Source organism: Somniosus microcephalus, chromosome 27, assembly GCF_052327205.1.
Source record: "Somniosus microcephalus isolate GS21.2 chromosome 27, FLI_Smic_1.0, whole genome shotgun sequence".
NCBI lineage: Eukaryota > Metazoa > Chordata > Chondrichthyes > Squaliformes > Somniosidae > Somniosus > Somniosus microcephalus.
In genome coordinates, this window is record NC_141013.1 from 40,635,153 (window position 1) to 40,655,863 (window position 20,711).

Below are 20,711 nucleotides of genomic sequence, written 5' to 3' on the forward strand. Positions count from 1 at the left end.
AATAACTGGATCAAATTACACATTGCAGAGACTTTGAATTACTCTCCAGCAGGCAGGATCAAATTACACAGTCCAGACAAACTGTTGGATGGGTCTTGTCCTCCAAGGGGACCAATCAGAAATTTGGTCTAAACCACTTGTGGTGCAAATAAATGCAACTAAATTACTTTTGCCAATTCCTTCCTCCCTACCACTCCAGATTTCAAAATGGCAGACTGGACAGCAAATGCATTTGTTTAAAGACTTTAACATGTTGTCCAAAAAGGATTTCAATACTGTAGAAGAGTTTTCAATGGTCAAAATCAAGAGTCAGGTTGAAAATGTTGAGAGAGGAGTTTTTAATGCGTCTTTCCAGCATGAATCGCCAAGCACACAGTAACTTGCAGTACAGGGACAACAGCTTCTTCAATTTGTGAAGCTATGAAAGGAGACACTTTCAAATAAGCAATTTACCAAGAATACGAAATCCAACATCATAACCCGTTAAAAAAAAAGTGCAAGTAAAATAAATCAATCTCAAATCACAATTATATAATTTAGACCCAACGAAAATTTTTGTAATAAATGTGGATAGATGCATTTACATATAAACATACAGTACTCAGTTTAACAATGAGTTGTGCGAGTGTCACATCACTGGCCTATTGTGTATACAGAACTAATGCCCATTCTAAATGCTGGTGCAAGTTAAATTCCCCTTTCATTAAAAGGTAGAATTTAAAATTCAACCAAATTCCATACACTTGGAATGTATTACAAACAGACCCCCACCCTCCAGGGAACAAAATCGAATAGATTTGTGCCAGTAAAACGGGTGGGGGGTTAATAAGTTAAAAAGGCAAACAATTAAAATAAATATATACATCACCAGGACTCAGCACTCGTAGAGATGCAAGACTTAAAATATTCGTACAACTGGAGATTTTCCTGCATGGTGCATTTCTCCACAAATGTAACTATACTGTTTTTACCACTTACATGCAAGGTAGCAAATTACTGGGAAGCATGTTGCTTGAGGAGATGAATGTGCTCCATAACGTGTTCACACAGCATTGTCCTCTGTGGAGCCTTCCTGGAGAACACGAATAATGGGCATCTGGTAAGGTGGTTATCGAACATTAAATACTTTTTGGAACCTTGTAGCACTCACTTTACAAATAGGAGTACTATTGTGTGAAAGCTGTTGTATTTTGGAGGGACTACTGCCAGTATTTGCGAATGCATTCAGAAATTAGACTTCACTCTCTAACTTTCAGTACAAGTTACGCTACAGTTAAGGAGTCTTACTCAGAGGATACGGCTTCCTCTGTGACTGCACGTAGTTCAAGTTCTATTCCAGGATAATGCCGTAGAAAGTTGCAAAACAGACTGCAGATGTTCTTGTAATGGCAGAAAGCTTTGAAGGACATGTCGTACTCCAGTGGCCGGTATACTTCGCTCGAACCCATCCCTCCCATTCTACATTCTGCCAACAGTTAATCGACCATGTGAGAATCATGTTTAAATAAGGGGCACTATTTGCTGAGCATCCATTTGTGCTCTAAACAATTAGAAAAATACAAATATTTATTATTCATTGTTGGGCAAGTTATTAATTTTAGTTTAGACCTAAAAAAGGTATATATATTAAAAATCTTAGTACATAAAGAAATTTCCAATTAGATATCCAATTGATGGAAAAATATTTAAATGCTTCTTTTTTAAACAAACTTTGTTTAAATTTATTGTTGATGCCAATAAATATAGCTCAGCCCTTTTTGGTCCTCACGTCACAATTTGAAACTATCCCATTTCCTTTCTACTGATCAGTATTTGTCCTAAAATAATTGTAGAAATGTTCTAATTTTTTTTAAAAAGGTGGAAAATTAAGTCCAAAAATACCCTTAAATCAAAAACTAAGGAACAATGTTCAATGCAGCAAAAACGAAATCAGAGGTTTTGTGGTGAAGGGGTGCAGAGAAGATAGAAGGAGATTCATCAAGCTTTAAAAGTCTTCACGGCTTTTGTCAGATTGCTGTAAAACTCAACCATACTAGACGGAAAGAAAGAGTCCACCACTGATTGTGGGAGATAGCCACCAAGGTCAGTCTGAAAGAACATAGTCAAGCGAGTCTTCCGTGGCTCCCTAAAAATGAAACACACACACACACATCATCGAAACACACTTGCTAGCACCCACAATCCAGCCTTGTTCGGACTCGCAACCTTTTCCCAAGGAGAGCTCTGAGTAAGCTAATATCCAAAGAGTTCCTTCTGCCCCACAATCTCCTTTGCTCAACGCGAATAAAATGGGAGTACTAGAAGTTAACTCTTCAACTGTCCCGATGTCATGGGGGCAAGTTTCCAATGTCACATTTTGCTGGTGGTTTACTAATAACCAGAATAGCAATTTTACACAGTAAGAGCTCCTGCTGCGTGGACACAGGTCCCCAATTTCTAACATGGTTTTGAAGATGGCAAATAATTCTCAAAAATAGAAATTCAGGCCATTATTGAGCAGTTGGATCCAATCAATTGCACTCATCACAGAAACCCCACAGTGCAGATAGAGGCCATTTCGGCCCATCGAGCCTGCACTGACATATCCCACCCGCTCCCCGTAACCCCTACACCAACACATATCCCACCCTATCCCCGTAACCCCATGTATTTAATCCCCCTAACACTAAGGGTCAATTTATCATAGCCAATCAACCTAACCCGCACATCTTTGGACTGTGGGAGGAAACCGGAGCACCCGGAGAAAACCCACGCAAACACGGGGAGAATGTGCAAACTCCACACAGTCGCCCGAGGCCGGATTCGAACCCGGGTCCCTGGCGCTGTGAGGCAACAGTGCTAACCACTATGCCACTCATGTGGCAGTTTCGAAAGTTGCTTGCATACACTGGTCGTTAAGTTGAGTTTGGGGTTGGCATAAACAGGGCAAATAGTTTGGCAAACTCAGCGAAATGGCATTTTAATCACATTATGGCTGTCATCATTTATTTGGTTGGATCAAGACTAGGATTAATCTGTCATCAATCACAATTAAGGGAAACTCCCACACCAAAGTGAAAAGCACTCAGCTTACACATACTGATCCAATCAGAAAAACCCGTCATGTTATAGGTTATTTGATTGTTACCCCCATCATTCATTCCCATTGCCTGAATTTCTGGTTGCTTTTATGCTTAGTAAAAAGCATGTATAACAATGGGGACAAAGCTGGAGACGTTGATTTAAAAGTAACTTGATTTCTTGAGCGAGTGCTAAAGGTGCAGACTGCGTGTAATACATCGCTTTCCCTCGGTGTACCACTGTAATTTGGGCCTTGGGTGAGAGATCTTTCTGGGCCTCTTCCAATACACCCTCAAACCAGTGGAGAGGCTGCATCCTCCATGCTCAGTGATTCACCAACTTGTGGAGATGCAAGCGTGTCTCTCCCCCCGTGTTGGCACTCGATATAATTCTGTTGGACGGTTGTATCGTTTCTGGTGCAGTAGTTCTCTGCCGTCCAGATGGTGCAGATTCTTTCTGTGGAGACAATATCCGCAGGGATCCACAGATGTGGTCTGGGGTACAAGTGTCAAAAGCATTGCTCGTATGCGAGTATTGAGAAATTGATAATGTACAGGGAGTTAATGAGAGTAATGGCATGCTTTTCAACTATTATGGACAAACCTCATATCAAGTGTGCTACACAACAGGGAAGGGAATCTGCCACTCCTACCCCACCTGGCCTACATGTGACTAGTCCACACTATCTCTGACTCTTAATACTCTCTGAAACAGCCTATCAAACCACTCAGTTGTCACAACAATAAGGGATGGGCAATGAATGTGAATAAACCAAGTTGCACCTCAGAGGGCCACAGCTTTCCCTGTGCTTACCATCACGATAATGTCTTAGCCTCTGCACTGGTTGTATTCATGGTCTGGCAATTGAAGCCAAGTTTGTCTTGGATAGTCTTCTCATGGATCAGTTTCACACATCCCGCCAGGATTTTGATCGGTGGAGATGGCATTTAAGTGGCTACTTTTTGCTCTGAGACAAGTGTGCTAGCATGTGGAGATCATGTGAAGACCACCCTCCATCTCCTGGACAATGAGCACTGACCCCATTCATGGATTAACCACCAGTCAGCCTGTGATTTTACATTAGTCAGGTCACTGAATTCAGGGACGTTGTAAATAAAAGTTCAAACATGTTTGCATGAGAGTCGTGTGTTGGATTTATAATTCAGGATTATGGTCACCCATAACTGATGTTAGGTTCATCTTTCCTTTTCACTATAATGTAAAAAAAAAATTAAAGATCTGCTAGCTGAGAAACAAGCCCGTTCCTCGGAGGGAGGAAGAATGCAATATTTGGGCGCAAAAGGAGATTGAGAAAAGTTTAAAAAAAACTCTTACCCTGGAATGGGAGCACAGAAACATCCACAGGGATGGTTGAATCCTCTCACATAGTGAGGTTTAGGGGGACAGCCAGGGTGTTCCACATGAGTAGCTGTGAGGAAAACGGGATATCTGTAGTCACTTCAAATAATGAAAGCACAGAACACTCAAACCTCATGGGAACACAAAAACTGTGCAATGAATAGCTTATACTCGGATTTCATTGTTTTACTGTAGAGCCTTACACAGTAGGCACAACATTATATGAACCAAGCTATTACACAAATTCAAACTTACACTTACTGTATTTAACATGGAATTCAAGAAAAGTTTTTCACATCTCAGCATTTTATTCTACCATACATTTTAATTACAGCTGACCGGGTTGTGTGTGCTAGTTACCATTTGAGGATATTGTCCCATCTTCGTATTGTTTGATTAAAATGACATCCACAAAATCCCTCGGAGAGATTATGCCCACAGCCGCTGATGGTGTAACAGTCCTGCAGACAGACACAGCCTAGAGGGCGACAGTACAAACAATCTTAAGAAAAGTCCAACACTTCATCCATTTCTGTTGTGCAGCTGTAGTATGACAAATGCTTTTCACATATTTCCAGGTGAATTCTCAAACAAGGCACCATGCTTCTTAAACATTTGCCTTTATTTTTGAAGGACAGTAATGCTGCAAAGTAGTGCCGCTTGCAAAGTACCTGTAGATCCTAATATACAAAATGCCTAATACAATTGATTAACAAGCAGACATCACATGGCATTGCTCATGGGTACTCTTGGATCTGGCTGTGATGTTTAATTACTAACTTGGCCATTGTTCTTAATAGGCAAATCCAGATATTTACAGATACTTATAAACAGCCGATGTTAATCAGAGGACAATTGTCACTACCTGGCCAATATTTATTCCTCAATCAACATTATTAAAAAAACAGATTACCTGGTCATTATCCCATTGCTGTTTGTGGGAGCTTGCTGTGCTCAAATTGGCTGCCACGTTTCCTACATTACAACAGTACTTCAAAAGTACTTCAGTGGCTGTAAAGCGCTTCGGGATGTCCTGAGGTCATTAACGACGCTATATAACACAGGTCTTTTTCTTCATGTAAATTCCAGGCTGCAGGACAATGACTGTGTCCTTATTAAACAGAGATTGTTTCGCACCAGTGACAAAGTGTGATATCTAGTGTGTGATGGATGCATGCTAAACACAATGGGGTAGCGTTTCCGCTTTGGGTGCAATCTGTGCTAGTTTTCTGAATTACACTTTTTGCTCAAGTTTCCGCTCAAGTCATTTGCAGATTGCCAAACGTAAAATCTTCCATGAACCAGTGTAATCAGGCAGCGTTTTAGAATGTAACTGTTTTTTTTCCCATTTAAAATATTCCTTTTATCACAAAAAAATGAACATTTTTACAGAGTGTCTAGTCCACCACCTGAGTAACCAGATTTTAAATAACTGAAAATTATTTTAAAAAACTATACAGAACCATTTCCTAGTTTCATTGGTGTACAGCAAGTAGTCAGTTTTATGAAATTAAATTTTTAATATTTAAAAGATTTAAATTTTTTTTTTTTTTTTTTTTTTTTTTTTTTTTTTTTTTTTTAAAAAGTGTCTATTTTGTGTCCTCGCGCCTAAAAAAAATCATTAACTTTAACAGCCTCCTTGAAGGGCTGCAAATGTGTGCAATTAACGGAAACTTGCCATGGTGATTAATTTAATCTGGGGGAATGGCCAGTTTTGCGGGCAGGGCCAGCTTCCAGCGCAATGTCTTTTAAACCAGTGCTAAAGAGCGTGGAAACTTGGTTTGTGCTCGACGTAATCCGTGCTTGAAATTCCTCGATCTTTTGCACTGGTTTGGCCAATTTCAAGTGAATTGCACGAATAAAAACCAGTGCAACCCTGCGGAAACACCAGGCCAATATTTATTACACGGAGAAAAAAAACCCCAGAAACAGACACACAAAGATAGAGGCAGGCAGACAAAGGAAGAGAAAACCACTGAAGTTACTTGGGTGTACAGGGCATAATTTCAAAGTTTGCAGATGACACGATACTCAGAAAAGTAATAAACATCGAGGAGTACAGTTGCAGGCTTCAGGAGGACATAGACAGACTAGTGAAATGGGCAGACACATGGCAGATGAAATTTAACGCAGATAAGTGTTAAGTGACGCATTTTGGAAGGAAGAATGATGAGAGGCAATATAAATTAAATGGTACAGTTTTAAAGGGGGTGCAGGAACAGGAACAGAGACACCTGGGGGTGTATAGACACAAATCTGTGACAGTGGAAGGACAAGTTGAGAAGGGTCCTTGGCTTTATAAATAGTGGAAGAGTACAAAAGCAAGGAAGTTAGGTTTATAAATCACTGGTTCATAAATCACTGGTTTATAAATCACTGGTGCTGCCTCCGCTGGAGTATTGTGTCCAATTATGGGCATTTTACGAAGAATGTCAAGGCCTTGGGAGAGGGTGCAGAGCGAATTTACTGGAATGGTACCAGGGATAAAGGAATTCAGTTACATAGAGAAACTAGAGAAGCTGGGGTTGTTCGCCTTAGAACAGAGAAGATTAAGGGGAGGTTTAATATGCTTAGAGTGGACAAGTCGCCTGGTCCAGATGGCTTGCTTCCCAGGTTGCTAAGGGAATTGGGGGAGGAGATAGCGGAAGGGCTTGCCATAATTTTCCAATCTTCCCTAGATGTGGGGGAGGTGCCTGAGGATTGGAAAGTGGCAAATGTGACACCATTGTTCAAGAAAGGGTGTAAGGACAATCCTAGTAACTACAGGCCGGTCAGTTTAACATCAGTGGTGGGTAAAGTTTTTGAAACAATAATCAAGGAAAAAATTAACAGGCACTTGGAGAGATTTAAGCTAATTAAGGAGAGCCAACATGGATTTGTAAAAGGCAGATCGTGTTTGACTAATCTAACTGAATTTTTTGATGAAGTAACAGAGAGGATTGATGAAGGGAATGCAATGGATGTTGCCTACATTGATTTTCAGAAGGCATTTGACAAAGTACCACAGAGAAGGCTGGTTAACAAAATTAAGGCTCATGGAATAGGTGAGTCAGTGGTAGCTTGGATAAGGAATTGGCTTAAGGACAGAAAACAGCAAGTTGTGATAAATGGCTGTTTTTCCAGACTGGAGGATGGTAGACCGTGGTGTTCCCCAAGGGCCACGGCCTTTTTTGAGATATATAAAAATGACCTGGATATTGGAAGAGAGAGTAGAATTTCTAAATTTGCCGATAACACCAATATGTCCCTGAAGGTGGCAGGACATAGAGAGTGGTTAACAAAGCATATGGGATCTTGGGCTTCATAAATAGAGGTATTGAGTACAAAAGTAGAGAAGTTATGCTGAATCTTTATAAAGCGCTGGTTAGGCCACAACTGGAGTATTGCGTCCAGGTCTGGTCACCACACTTTAGGAAGGATGTGAAGGCCCTTGGAGAGGGTGCAGAGGAGATTTACCAGAATGGTTCTGGGGATGGGGGATCTTAGCTACAAGGACAGGTTGGAGAAGCTGGATTTGTTTTCATTAGAGCAAAGGAGGTTGAAGGGTGGTTTGATAGAGGTGTACAAGATTATGACGGGTTTGGATAGGCTAGACGGGGAAAGGCTGTTCCCACTAGTTGATGGTACAGGAAACTGTGTGTTATCCGGAGGCTAAATGTCCGGCAAGCTCGAGCCACCGGCAAAAATCAGGAGCCGTTTTGTTAGGTTTTTTTCTTCTCGTGGCTTTTTTTTCCCCCCAACAGTCAGGCTCTGCAAAGTCTCTCTGAAGCTGTTGCTAAGCGACAGAGACGCTTCCAAGGTACAGCCGACTGTTTAGAAGCTGTTGCTAAGCAACAGTGTTTGTTGTCAGATACGGAGATGAAAAGCTCCGTATGTTTCAACATTAACGCTGGTGTGTCCGGCAGTTTTGAGGGAACAGCAACAGCTCGGTCCCATCGGTGCCGGATAGCACAAAGTTTCCTGTACAAGGGCTAGGGGACACAGATTTAAGATTTGGGCAAGAGATACAGGGGGGATGTGAGGAAAAACTTTTTTACGCAGCGAGTGGTGATGACTTGGAATTCGCTGCCGATGGAAGTGGTGGAAGCGGAGACACTCAATGTTTTCAAGGGGAGGCTGGATAGGCACTTGAGGGAAATAAACTTGCAGGGCTACGGGGATAGAGCGGGGGAATGGGACTGACTGGATTGCTCTACAGAGAGCCGGCATGGACTCAATGGGCTGAATGGCCTCCTTCTATGCCGTTATGACTTTATAATATAATAGAAGCATTGGAAATTATGAAGGGTTTTGATAGAGTAGATAAGAAACAGTTTCCACTGACAGAAGGGGCGTTAACCAAAAAGCACAGATTTAAGGTAATTGGGAAAAGAACCAGAGCTGAGATGAGGAGGAAAAAAAAATTATGCAGTGAGTTATTTTGATCTGGATTGTGCTGCAATTCAGCAGATTCAATCGTAATTTTCACAAGGGAATTGGATCAATACTTGGGCAAAAAAATTGCAGGGCTATGGAGAAGCAGGGGAGTGGGACTAATTGGATAGATCTTTCAAAGAGCTGGCACAGGCACGATGGGCCGAATGGCCTCCTTCTGTGCTGTACGATTCTATGAAGGAGGTCGGCAGGACCATGGTGCCTGTGCCAGCTCTTTGCTAGAGCAATCCAAACCAATCCCACTGCTGCACTCGCTGCCTTAACTTCTCCCTATGGCAAAGCATTCTGTACACCAACCCGAAGAAATGCCAACTAGAAGAATTAGCCTTTCCCTCCGAACCTCTCTCCTCTCTGATAATTTTAAATTGATGATCCTTGTCACTGACCCAAACAGGAAATAGTTTTTCCTTATTCACTAACAAAAACCTTCATAATTTTAAAATATTTTATTAAATCTCATCTTAGCCATCTCTGCTTCAATAGAAATAGTCCTGATATCTCTAATCTCTCCTCATAACTAGTTTCCTATCCCTGGAATCATCCTGTGTTATATACTCTCGATGACTTTAATGTCCTTTCTATATAAGGGTGCCCTAAACTGCACATCACTTTAGTCCAGCCACTGTTTTGTACCAATTTATCATGAACTTTGCAGTCCATGCCCCTATTTATAAAACCCAAGATGTTACTGGGCTTTATGACTATTTTATATGATTGTACTCAAACTTTGAAGGATATATATATTTGAACCCAAGGCTCCTCCGCTCCCTTCAGCGTCTTTCCATCCAGCTTGCACTCGGATTCCTTGTTTTTCCCAATCACAAATGCACAACCACACAATTTTCAACATTAAATCTGTTACTTGTCTGTCCATTCCACTAACCTCACTGTTTGCCAAACCCACTACTGATATTGCACTGCCTATGCCCAAGTCAAAATCATCTACAACTACAGAACAAGAGTGGACGCAGCACTGACCCCTGGAGTGCACCCGCTTCCAATCCAAGCAACACCCACTAACCCTAACCCTTTGTTTCCCGTCTGTCTCTCGACCCCTCCACGGTCTCTAAATTGTCAGACTGCTTGTCCGACATCCAGTTCTGGATGAGCAAAAATTTTCTCCAATTAAATATTGAGAAGACCGAAGCCATTGTTTTCGGTCCCCGCCACAAACTCCGTTCCCGAGCCACTGACTCCATCCCTCTCCCTAACATCTGTCTGAGGCTGAACCACACTGTTCGCAACCTTGGTGTCATATTTGACCCTCAATTGCGCTTCTGACCACATATCCGCAGCATAATTAAGACCGCCTATTTCCACCTCCGTAACATCACCTGTCTCCGCCCCTGCCTCAGCTCATCCACTACTGAAACCCTCATCCATGCCTTTGTTACCTCTAGACTTGACTATTCCAACGCACTCCTGGCTGGCCGCCCACGTTCTACCCTACATAAGCTTGAGGTCATCCAAAACTCGGCTGCCCGTGTCCTAACTCACACCAAGTCCCGTTCGCCCATCACCCGTGCTCGCTGACCTACATTGGCTCCCGGTTAAGCAACGCCTCGATTTCAGAATTCTCATCCTCGTTTTCAAATCCCTCCATGGCCTCGCTCCTCCCTATCTCTGTAATCGCCTTTAGCCTCACCCCGCATCCCCCTCCACTGTTTACTTATCAATTAGACTCTGTAGCTTTAAAGGGACATTCTAGCACCAGAATAATGTATTGTTTTACAATGTATAATGTTCCGGTCCTTCAAGTACATGGTGTATTTTTGCTCCTGTTCAGAATAAAATGAATGGTGGTTAAAAGTAAGTAAATTAATATAAATAGATTGAATTGTGTACATAGATTGAAATTAAATTTAAAAATCTAATTGTTTAAGATTTTATATAACCTATAGCTTTAGGAATAAAAGGAATGTCCCTTAAAATAAAGGGATATAAAATATATTTATTTGCATATTAAAAGGCATTAATATATAACTTGTATAAAGTATTTTACAGTATTAAATCTTAATGAATATCCTGTGGCATTATTCACACTAATTCGGAGGAAGTGCTCTTTCTGAAGTCATGAGATGCACTGAGAGGATATGCTGTCGGGTGTGTGAGGATTGAAGAGGTGGTGTGCGAGGTGTTGAGGAGACGGAGGAAGTGAGCCGCTGTGGGAGGATGGCGAGTTGTGTGAGGATTGAAGAGGTGGTGTGCGAGGTGTTGAGGAGACTGAGGAAGTGAGCCGCTGTGGGAGGATGGCGAGTTGTGTGAGGATTGAAGAGGTGGTGTGCGAGGTGTTGAGGAGACTGAGGAAGTGAGCCGCTGTGGGAGGATGGCGAGTTGTGTGAGGATTGAAGAGGTGGTGTGCGAGGTGTTGAGGAGACTGAGGAAGTGAGCCGCTGTGGGAGGATGGCGAGTTGTGTGAGGATTGAAGAGGTGGTGTGCGAGGTGTTGAGGAGACGGAGGAAGTGAGCTGTGGGAGGATGGCGAGTTGTGTGAGGATTGAAGAGGTGGTGTGCGAGGTGTTGAGGAGACTGAGGAAGTGAGCCGCTGTGGGAGGATGGCGAGTTGTGTGAGGATTGAAGAGGTGGTGTGCGAGGTGTTGAGGAGACTGAGGAAGTGAGCTGCTGTGGGAGGATGGCGAGTTGTGTGAGGATTGAAGAGCGGGTGTGCGAGGTGTTGAGGAGGCGGAGGAAGTGAGCTGCTGTGGGAGGATGGCGAGTTGTGTGTGAGGATTGAAGAGGTGGTGTGCGAGGTGTTGAGGAGACTGAGGAAGTGAGCCGCTGTGGGAGGATGGCGAGTTGTGTGAGGATTGAAGAGCGGGTGTGCGAGGTGTTGAGGAGACGGAGGAAGTGAGCCGCTGTGGGAGGATGGCGAGTTGTGTGTGAGGATTGAAGAGGTGGTGTGCGAGGTGTTGAGGAGACGGAGGAAGTGAGCCGCTGTGGGAGGATGGCGAGTTGTGTGTGAGGATTGAAGAGGTGGTGTGCGAGGTGTTGAGGAGACGGAGGAAGTGAGCCGCTGTGGGAGGATGGCGAGTTGTGTGTGAGGATTGAAGAGGTGGTGTGCGAGGTGTTGAGGAGGCGGAGGAAGTGAGCCGCTGTGGGAGGATGGCGAGTTGTGTGTGAGGATTGAAGAGGTGGTGTGCGAGGTGTTGAGGAGACGGAGGAAGTGAGCCGCTGTGGGAGGATGGCGAGTTGTGTGTGAGGATTGAAGAGGTGGTGTGCGAGGTGTTGAGGAGGCGGAGGAAGTGAGCCGCTGTGGGAGGACGGCGAGTTGTGTGTGAGGATTGAAGAGGTGGTGTGCGAGGTGTTGAGGAGACGGAGGAAGTGAGCCGCTGTGGGAGGACGGCGAGTTGTGTGTGAGGATTGAAGAGGTGGTGTGCGAGGTGTTGAGGAGGCGGAGGAAGTGAGCCGCTGTGGGAGGACGGCGAGTTGTGTGTGAGGATTGAAGAGGTGGTGTGCGAGGTGTTGAGACGGAGGAAGTGAGCTGTGGGAGGATGGCGAGTTGTGTGTGAGGATTGAAGAGGTGGTGTGCGAGGTGTTGAGGAGACGGAGGAAGTGAGCTGTGGGAGGATGGCGAGTTGTGTGTGAGGATTGAAGAGGTGGTGTGCGAGGTGTTGAGGAGACGGAGGAAGTGAGCTGTGGGAGGATGGCGAGTTGTGTGTGAGGATTGAAGAGGTGGTGTGCGAGGTGTTGAGGAGACGGAGGAAGTGAGCCGCTGTGGGAGGATGGCGAGTTGTGTGTGAGGATTGAAGAGGTGGTGTGTGAGTTGTTGAGGAGGCGGAGGAAGTGAGCTGCTGTGGGAGGATGGCGAGTTGTGTGTGAGGATTGAAGAGGTGGTGTGCGAGGTGCTGACACTGAGGCAGTGAGCCGCTGTGGGAGGATGGCGAGTTGTTTGGGGAGAGGAGCAAATAGGAAAAGAAAGAACTTGCATTAGTATAGCACCTTTCACAACCTCAGGATGGCCCAAAACACTTTATAGCCAATGAAGTACTTTTGAAACGTAGTCACTGTTGTAATGTAGGAAACGCAGTAGCCAAATTGCACACAGTAAGCTCCCACAAACAGCAATGCGATAATGACCAGATAATCTGTTTTAGTGATGTTGATTTTCAAAGAATGAAGAGACTGTGAGTAATTGAGGGGGCCGGGAACTACTGTTGGAAGTGATTGGGGGGATTGGGGTAGCGAGTGCTCAGGGAGAGTGGCCTGGGGGTAATGAGAATTCAGGTTGGTGGTGGGTGGAGTGAGTATTTAGGGAAGGACTAATGGGTATAGGAGGTAGTGAAGGGGGAATGAGCAGTGTGGATGGTGACTAGTTGAGAGCGGTTGTTGGCGAGGAGCTGGGAAATGGAGGGTGTGTAGAATAGGAGAGAAGCAACTGTGGCAGTCTGAAATAAATAAATGCAGAGGAATAAAGTTAGGAGCAAAGAATGAAATAAAGAGTAATGGAGCCAGCTGGAAACAAATGTGCAAAGGTAGAGAAAAGAAAGGGGATGTAAATAATAAAGAAACAAGTGGAGAGAATTGGAAGGCTGGGGCTGTGAAGAAGGGGATGGGCAAGTGGGTGCTCTGAGAAATACAAAGGAAGAGAAGGGAAAAACTTGCTGTTGGGAATAGAGGGAAGGAGAGGGCATGGCCTAAGGTTTGAGGGAGCAGTGCAGTGAGCTGGGCTGAAGCGGAGACATCAGTTAATTGCAGTGGTGGCAAATGGGAGGGTAAAGTGGCCATTCAGAAGAGTTGGGGTTGGGAGAGCATGGTAACGACAAGCAGGAGAACAGAGAGCAAAATCTTTTAAAAGTGGAAAGTGAGGGTTTGACTGAGATGGGGAGGACGGTGAAGGGGGAAAGCCAAAGCAAACCATCGTGGGCGAGAGGTCAGGAGGAGGAAATTAAAAAGGAAAGGCAGCAGCATGCCACTTATTAGCATCCGTGCAGATGTCTCTTTCTCTCTCTGATACTTTATAGGAACAGGAGTTGGCTACTTAGTCCCTGGAGCCTGTTCCGCCATTCAATGAGATCATGGCTGATCTACGACCTAATTCCATATACCCGCCTTTGTCCATATCCCTTAATACCTTTGGTTAACAAAAATCTATCAATCTCAGATTTAAAATTAACCATTGACCTCGCATCAATTGCTGTTTGCGGACGAGAGTTCCAAACTTCTACCACCCTTTGTGTGTCGAAGTGTTTCCTAATTTCACTCCTGAAAGGTCTGGCTCTAATTTTTAGACTATGTCCCCTAGTCCTAGACTCCCCAACCAGCGGAAATAGTTTCTCTCTATCTACCCTATCTGTTCCCTGTAATACCTTAAAAACTTTGATGGGATTTGTAAATGTAAATGGGAAGAGACTAGGGGTGCCAGGGAAGGCGTAGAACCCAGTGTAAATAGAGGATGAGGGTGAACGGGCAGGAGTAAGCCTCATGGAGAAAATGTTTCTCAGGAATTTAGAATATATGTGCAGAACAACCACCATTTTATTTAGAATTGATTAATTTTTGATCAGTTTGTTATCTTATAAATGCTAATTTCACCCCATAAATTAGCATCATTGGAGATATGGAAGGAGTGATACAAATAAGATTGGGCCGGATTTTGTGACCCCTACGGTGCGTACGAGCCCGCAGGAGCCGTGCAAGTTCTGGGTTTAGGCATGCGAAGCGCATGCGCTGAAACCCGGCACTTGTGATGTCAAGAATTCTCTTGACAGATCATCCGCCTGCCCATGCAAAGGGCCTCTGCAAGTGGGGAGTTGCGTTTTTTGCACAACTTCCGCCCGCTGAATGACTGTCAAATTCTTACGCCTGGTAAAAGCAGGTGTAAGGCCTGCTTTTACCAGCTTAAGAGTTTTAAAAAATAGAAAAATGAAATTTGATAACTCATTTATAAATTATAAATACTCTTCAAAAAGGTGTCTTTTTAGCCCCGTAAAAACATTATGTTTTTCCCCAAAAAATTATTTTGTTTAAAATATTTAATTAAATGGCATTTTAATTAATTTTAAATATGTAATAAAAAAGGTTAATGTGTTGGTGTATATTTTATGGGGATCCCCATTCATACTTTTGACAGTTCTGTACGTGTCTCACCAAAGCCCTATACAATTGCAGCAAGACTTCCTTACTCTTGTACGCCAACCCCCGTGCAATAAAGGCAAACGTCATTTGCCTTTCTAATTGCTTACTGTACCTGTATGCTAACTTTGTTTCTTGTACATTTCTCTGAACACCAACATTTAAAAGTTTCTCACCATTTAAAACATATTCTGTTTTTTGATTCTTCCTACCAAAGTGCATAACCTCACATTTCCCCACATTATACTCCATCTGCCACCTTATTGCTCACTCACTTAACCTGTTTATATCCCTTTGCAGACTGTGTCCTCCTCACAGCTTACTGTTCCACCTAGCTTTGTATCGCCAGCAAACTTGGATAAATTACATTCAGTCCCCTCATCTAGGTCATTAATATACAGGAAACTTTTTTTAAAATCCGGCACCGACGTGGAGCCGGTTCATCAAAAATTCCGGTTAACCGAAAGCTATAGTAAAAGATACGCAACAAACCTTGTTGCTTAGCAACAGGTTCAGAACAATGGCCACCGATTCCAAGCGTCTCTGTAGCTTAGCAACAGCTGCAGCCACACCCTTGCACAGCAACAGACAGAGGAAGGCAAGTAATAAAACTTACCTGAACCTACTCCTGAATTTTGCCAGTTAACCGAGATTTCCGGTTATTTAGGTGCCAGTAAATCGAAAGTTTCCTGTAGATTGTGAATAGCTGAGGCCCAAGCACTGATCCTTGCGGCACCCCACTAGTTACAGCCTGCCAACCAGAAAATGCCCCTTTTATCCCTACTCTCTGTTTTCTGTCTGTTAACCAATCCTCTATCCATGCTACTATATTACCCCCAATCCCATGAGCCCATATCTTGCACCTTATCAAATGCCTTTTGGAAATCCAAATATGACATGCACTGGGTCCCCTTTATGTACTCTATACTAGCTACATCCTCAAAGAACTAATAAATTTGTCAAACACGATTTCCCTTTCATGAATCCATGTTGACCCTGCCGAATCATGTTAGGATTTTCTAAGTGCCCTGTTACCATTTTCTTAATAATGGATTCCAGCATTTTCCCCGACGACTGATGTCAGGCTAACTGCCTGTAGTTCCCCATTTTCTCTCTTCCCCACCCCCCTTTCCTGAAGAGTGGTGTTACATTTGCTATCTTTCAATCTAGGAAATTTTGGAAAATCATAACCAATGTAGTCACCTCTTTTCGAACCCTAGGATGTAGGCCATCAGGTCCAGGAGATTTGTCGGCTTTTAGTCCCATTAGTTTCTCTAGTACTTTTTCTCTACTGATATTAATTACCTTAAGCTCCTCACCCTCATTAGACCCTTGGTTCCTCACTATTTTTTGGTATGCTTTTGTGTCTTCTACTCTGAAGACAGATATAAAATATTTGCTTAATGTCTCTGCCATTTCCTTATTCCCCATTATAATTTCTCCTGTCTCAGCCTCCAAGTGATCAACTTTTATTTTTGCTACTCTCTCTTCCTTTTTACATACCTGTAGAAGCTCTTACAATCTGTTTTTATATTTCCTGCTAGTTTACTCTCATATTCTATCTTCTCCCGTATCATCAGTTTTTTGGTCAACCTTTGGTTTCTAAGCCTCTTCTTTTAATCTACTATATTTAACTTTTTTAGTTAGCCACGGATGGATCACTTTTCTCGTGGAGTTTTTATTTCTCAATGGAATGTATATTCACTGAAAATTTTGAAATATTTCTTTAAACGTTTGCCACTGCTTTTCCAGTGCCATACTTTTTAATCTACAGGAAACTTTCTGATATCCGGCACGGACGGGACCGAGCTGTTGCCGGTGGAACAAAACTGCCGGAGAAACGAGCGGTAATGTTAAAACATACGGAGTTTCTGAGCTCCGTATCTAGCAACAAACCACAGCCTCAAAACAGTCGGTGCAGCTTGCAAGCGTCTCTGTAGCTAAGCAACAGCTTCAGCTAGACGCTTGCAGAGCCTCGACTGGAGAAAAAAAACAAAAACTAAAAAAACTTATCTGAACCAACTCCTGAATTTTGCCGGTGGATAGAGCGTTCCGGAAACGAAAGTTTCCTGTATTTTCCCAATTAAACTAAAGTCTTATATATTTTTTGGCCTGCAGTATAAAGAGCCACTAAACAGATGGAATAAGGATAAAAAACTGTTGCCCCGTATTATGTGCAGAGGTTTATTTACATATCCAGGTATGGTATACGGAAACAAACATTTCTGTCTTTTAGTAATTGGTAGAAACCATCCAAAAAAGCAATTACTTGATTGTCTCTGCGGAGGTCTACAAACTTAATTCCAAATTTTCTAATTGAAAATGTGCACTCCTCCCATGCAACATAATCTGATTCACTATAAGCAATGGATGATTTTTATAGATACAGGAAACTTTGGTTTATCCGGAGGTTGAATGTCCGGAAACCTCGATCCACCGACAGAAATCAAGAGCCGTTTCGTTAGGTTTTTTTTCTTCTCGTGGCTTTTTTTCCCCCCAACAGTCAGGCTCTGCAAAGTCTCTCTGAAGCTGTTGCTAAGCTACAGAGACGCTTCCAAGGTACAGGCCGACTGTTTAGAAACTGTTGCTAAGCAACAGTGTTTGTTGCCAGATACGGAGCTGAAAACATCCGTGTGCTTCAACATTAGCGCTGGTTTGTCCGGCAGTTTTGATAGATCGGCAACAGCTCGGTCCCGTCGGTGCCGGATATCACAAAGTTTCCTGTATAATGATCAATCTGATTCAAAAGGAGTCAATTTGTGTGTAACGTTGGAGGAAGCAGGTCAATGCGCATGTGTTGTCAGAACCAATGCCACAAATGGCCTGGCAAGTAGCATCCTTCTGATTTTACTAACACAGGCAGCAGCCCTCATTTAATGGTTAAAATAATCTGTAATGCAAATTTGCTTATATTGTCAATTTAAGTGGCAAGCCTGGATTGACAGTATAAGCAAATGTGCATTAGACTATTCTAACCCGCAAGTGTCAGCCGTGGCTCAGTGGGCAGCACTCCTGCCCAAGTCAGGAGGTTGTGGGTTCAAGTCCCACTCCAGAGATATGAGCACAAAATTTAGGCTCACATTCCAGCGCAGCACTGAGCTGGACGCAAGAGATCCCATGGGACTATCGGATGATAACTTGGGATCTGCAAGTTCACAACAGACCTCAAATTGGGGGTGTAGTACACCCTGTAAATTACCAACGGAAGAGCAGTTTGTTAAATGCTCCTTTTAGAGAAATAGAGTTGTTGTCTATTGTATCATAAACTGACGATAGAAAATATTTCATCACACTTCATGGGCATTACAAACTAAATAAGCAAATATAATTGCCATTCAATTGTACAAATAAAAATCGAGTGCTAAAATCATTTAAAAACCAAATTCTTCTTGCAAGTCAAGTCAATCATGGCCAACAAACTTACATCATCGATAGTTTCAATCAGCTCAAATACTTTAACATTTTTGTCCCACTTCACTCTTAGCCCATCGGGCACTGGTTTTAGACACTCCCAGACTTCCTGTGGAGCAGCTTTAATTATCCCTTCACCTTTGTACCTGAATCAAAGACAAGAGGAGAAAAGAGCAAGCATCAGAAGTGTAATTCCTTATACCAAGAACCGGTGGCCACTGTGTAACTGGCAAGTATTGCGGCCTTTGTTCAAACTGTTGCAGTGGGAAGGGAAGGGGATTTCCTGCAGTTGAGGTTAAGGCACATTGTTGGCACAGGAATCTTTTACTCTGCATCCAACCCATGCCAACTACATATTTTGGCAAATCACAGCTACCTAAAAAATCTTGAAGGCACATTAAGGAGCAATCCACCCAAATCCCTAAAATAATAGCGTGTTTCTTCAAAATGTTAGTTTTAGCAAAGCGTTGAACACACTGCCTCCAGTTGCTGGGTGAGGCTGGGACATGGACCACTAACCATTTTCACCGCTTTTTTTTGGTTGTAGGAATTACGACTGGATGAAAATGTGACTGGGCTACAGCTAATGCGTCACCGCTAGTTTCCATGGTGGTGAGCAGGGAGGTAAACTCAAGGCAACAATTTCCCAGTCCTGCAGCATCTCCAATTTAAAATTCTCATCCGTTGTGTTTCAATCGCTCCCGGGCTTCGCCCCTCCCTATCTCTATTCTCATAAACCCCTCCCACCACCTTGAACTCTGCGTTCCTCCTAATTGAGCCCTTCACTCCACCATTGGCAGCAGTGCCTTCAGCCTCCAAGGCTCCGCACTCTGGAATTCCCTCCTTAAACCCCTCCACCTCCCGCTTCTCCTTAAATGACGCTCCTTAAAACCCACCTCTTTGACCAAGCTTTGGGCGATTCTGAATATCTCCATCTGTGGCTCAACGCCATAGCCACGATTACGTCTCTGAAACGCCGTGGGGCGTTTTTCTATGTTAAAGGTGCTTTACAAATGCAAGTTGTTGTAATGCATATAGGTACGACCACTGTCTAGTGACTAGTGAGTTCAATCTGGGCAGGTTTACGCTCAGGCTTTGCGTATGGGTACAATCAGTACACCAGTTTCAATCCTGTGTTGCACCTCTATCAAGCCAGTATGAATGAACACATGAAAATATGTAAATAGAGCAACTCTAACCAGGTATCTGATTTTCACCTGGCAGTGGGCACTACGTGCTCAGTTTACACCTGGAGATGAGGGAAACATTTCAATCCATACCCAAGCTGGAACTCCCTACACTGATAATCATACAAGAATGTCAGCAACTCTACATAGGCCACAGGTAGACAAAAATCCCATTACAGAACAGGTGCTGTGTGCAAAAATCCCCAAATATTATCAAACACTCAGAATGTGCAAATAGGCTTATGAATCAGCTCAGCAGGCCAAGTGTTGATCATCATAGGAACAGGAGGAGGCCATTCAATCCCTTGAGCCTGCTCCGCCATTCAATTAGATCATGGCTGATCCATGCCTCAACTGTATTTTCCACCTTTGCTCCATTTCCCTTAATAACCCTTACCCAGCAAAAATCTATCGATCTCTGTCCTGAAAGTTCCTATTGACTCCCAGCATCCACAGCTTTGGGGGAAAGAATACTAGATTTCTACTACCCTTAATGTGAAAAGGTGCTTCCAGACTATGAGGATCTGTACACAATGGGAGGCTCCGTACATATTTATGCCCCTTCTGACCACTGAGAGCTGACAAATTTGTTTCATGAAAATATTAGTGGGACAAAACTATGCTACACTCATTGGAATTAATTCTATAATTAAAAATCACATATCACCAGCAATGAAACTCCCACATCGGCAGTAAATGGTGTAAGTTATCTCACAACCCACCTTATCAGAATGGCTATCAGGGAGGATTGCTCCTTGAACACACGAATAATAAGCATACATTCATCTCCACACTCACAAGTTTCCGGAATATTCTGATGATGGTCTCCAGGAGACGCAAACTTCATTCTGCCAACAAAGAAGAATAACATATTTAAATGATTACATTTTACACAGAAAGGCTCTAAACTTGCACAGCAAAGACACACACTCCTTTCAAGCATCAAAGAGTGTGAACGTCATGGCAAATGATTCAGGCGAGCCTTTGGCAGTGTTTAAGGGGCCTGCATATTGTGCCAATGGTACAATGTTCTATTCATGGCGCAATACTTTTAAGAGCAGTTTTTGGATCGAGCTAAGTGATGGGGATCATTACGTGGCAGTTAAATACAGTTAGTTACTGTTTAGATTTTTTTTTTTTTTTTTTTTTTTTTTTTAAACTGTTGTGGATTAGAAGAGGAAAACAAGTT

At 43.1% G+C, this 20,711-nt stretch overlaps 1 protein-coding gene across 1 annotated transcript; it reads right to left on the reverse strand.

The window, feature by feature from the left end:
* Positions 1-323: 323 nt before the first annotated feature.
* stard5 (StAR related lipid transfer domain containing 5) lies at positions 324-20,403 on the reverse strand (the record flags this gene model as incomplete). Its single annotated transcript, XM_085968967.1, has 5 exons — positions 324-2,125; positions 4,396-4,489; positions 4,780-4,897; positions 18,349-18,481; positions 20,321-20,403. Coding segments are annotated over 5 exons (576 nt in total), but the record flags the coding sequence as incomplete, so codon positions are not given.
* Positions 20,404-20,711: the final 308 nt, after the last annotated feature.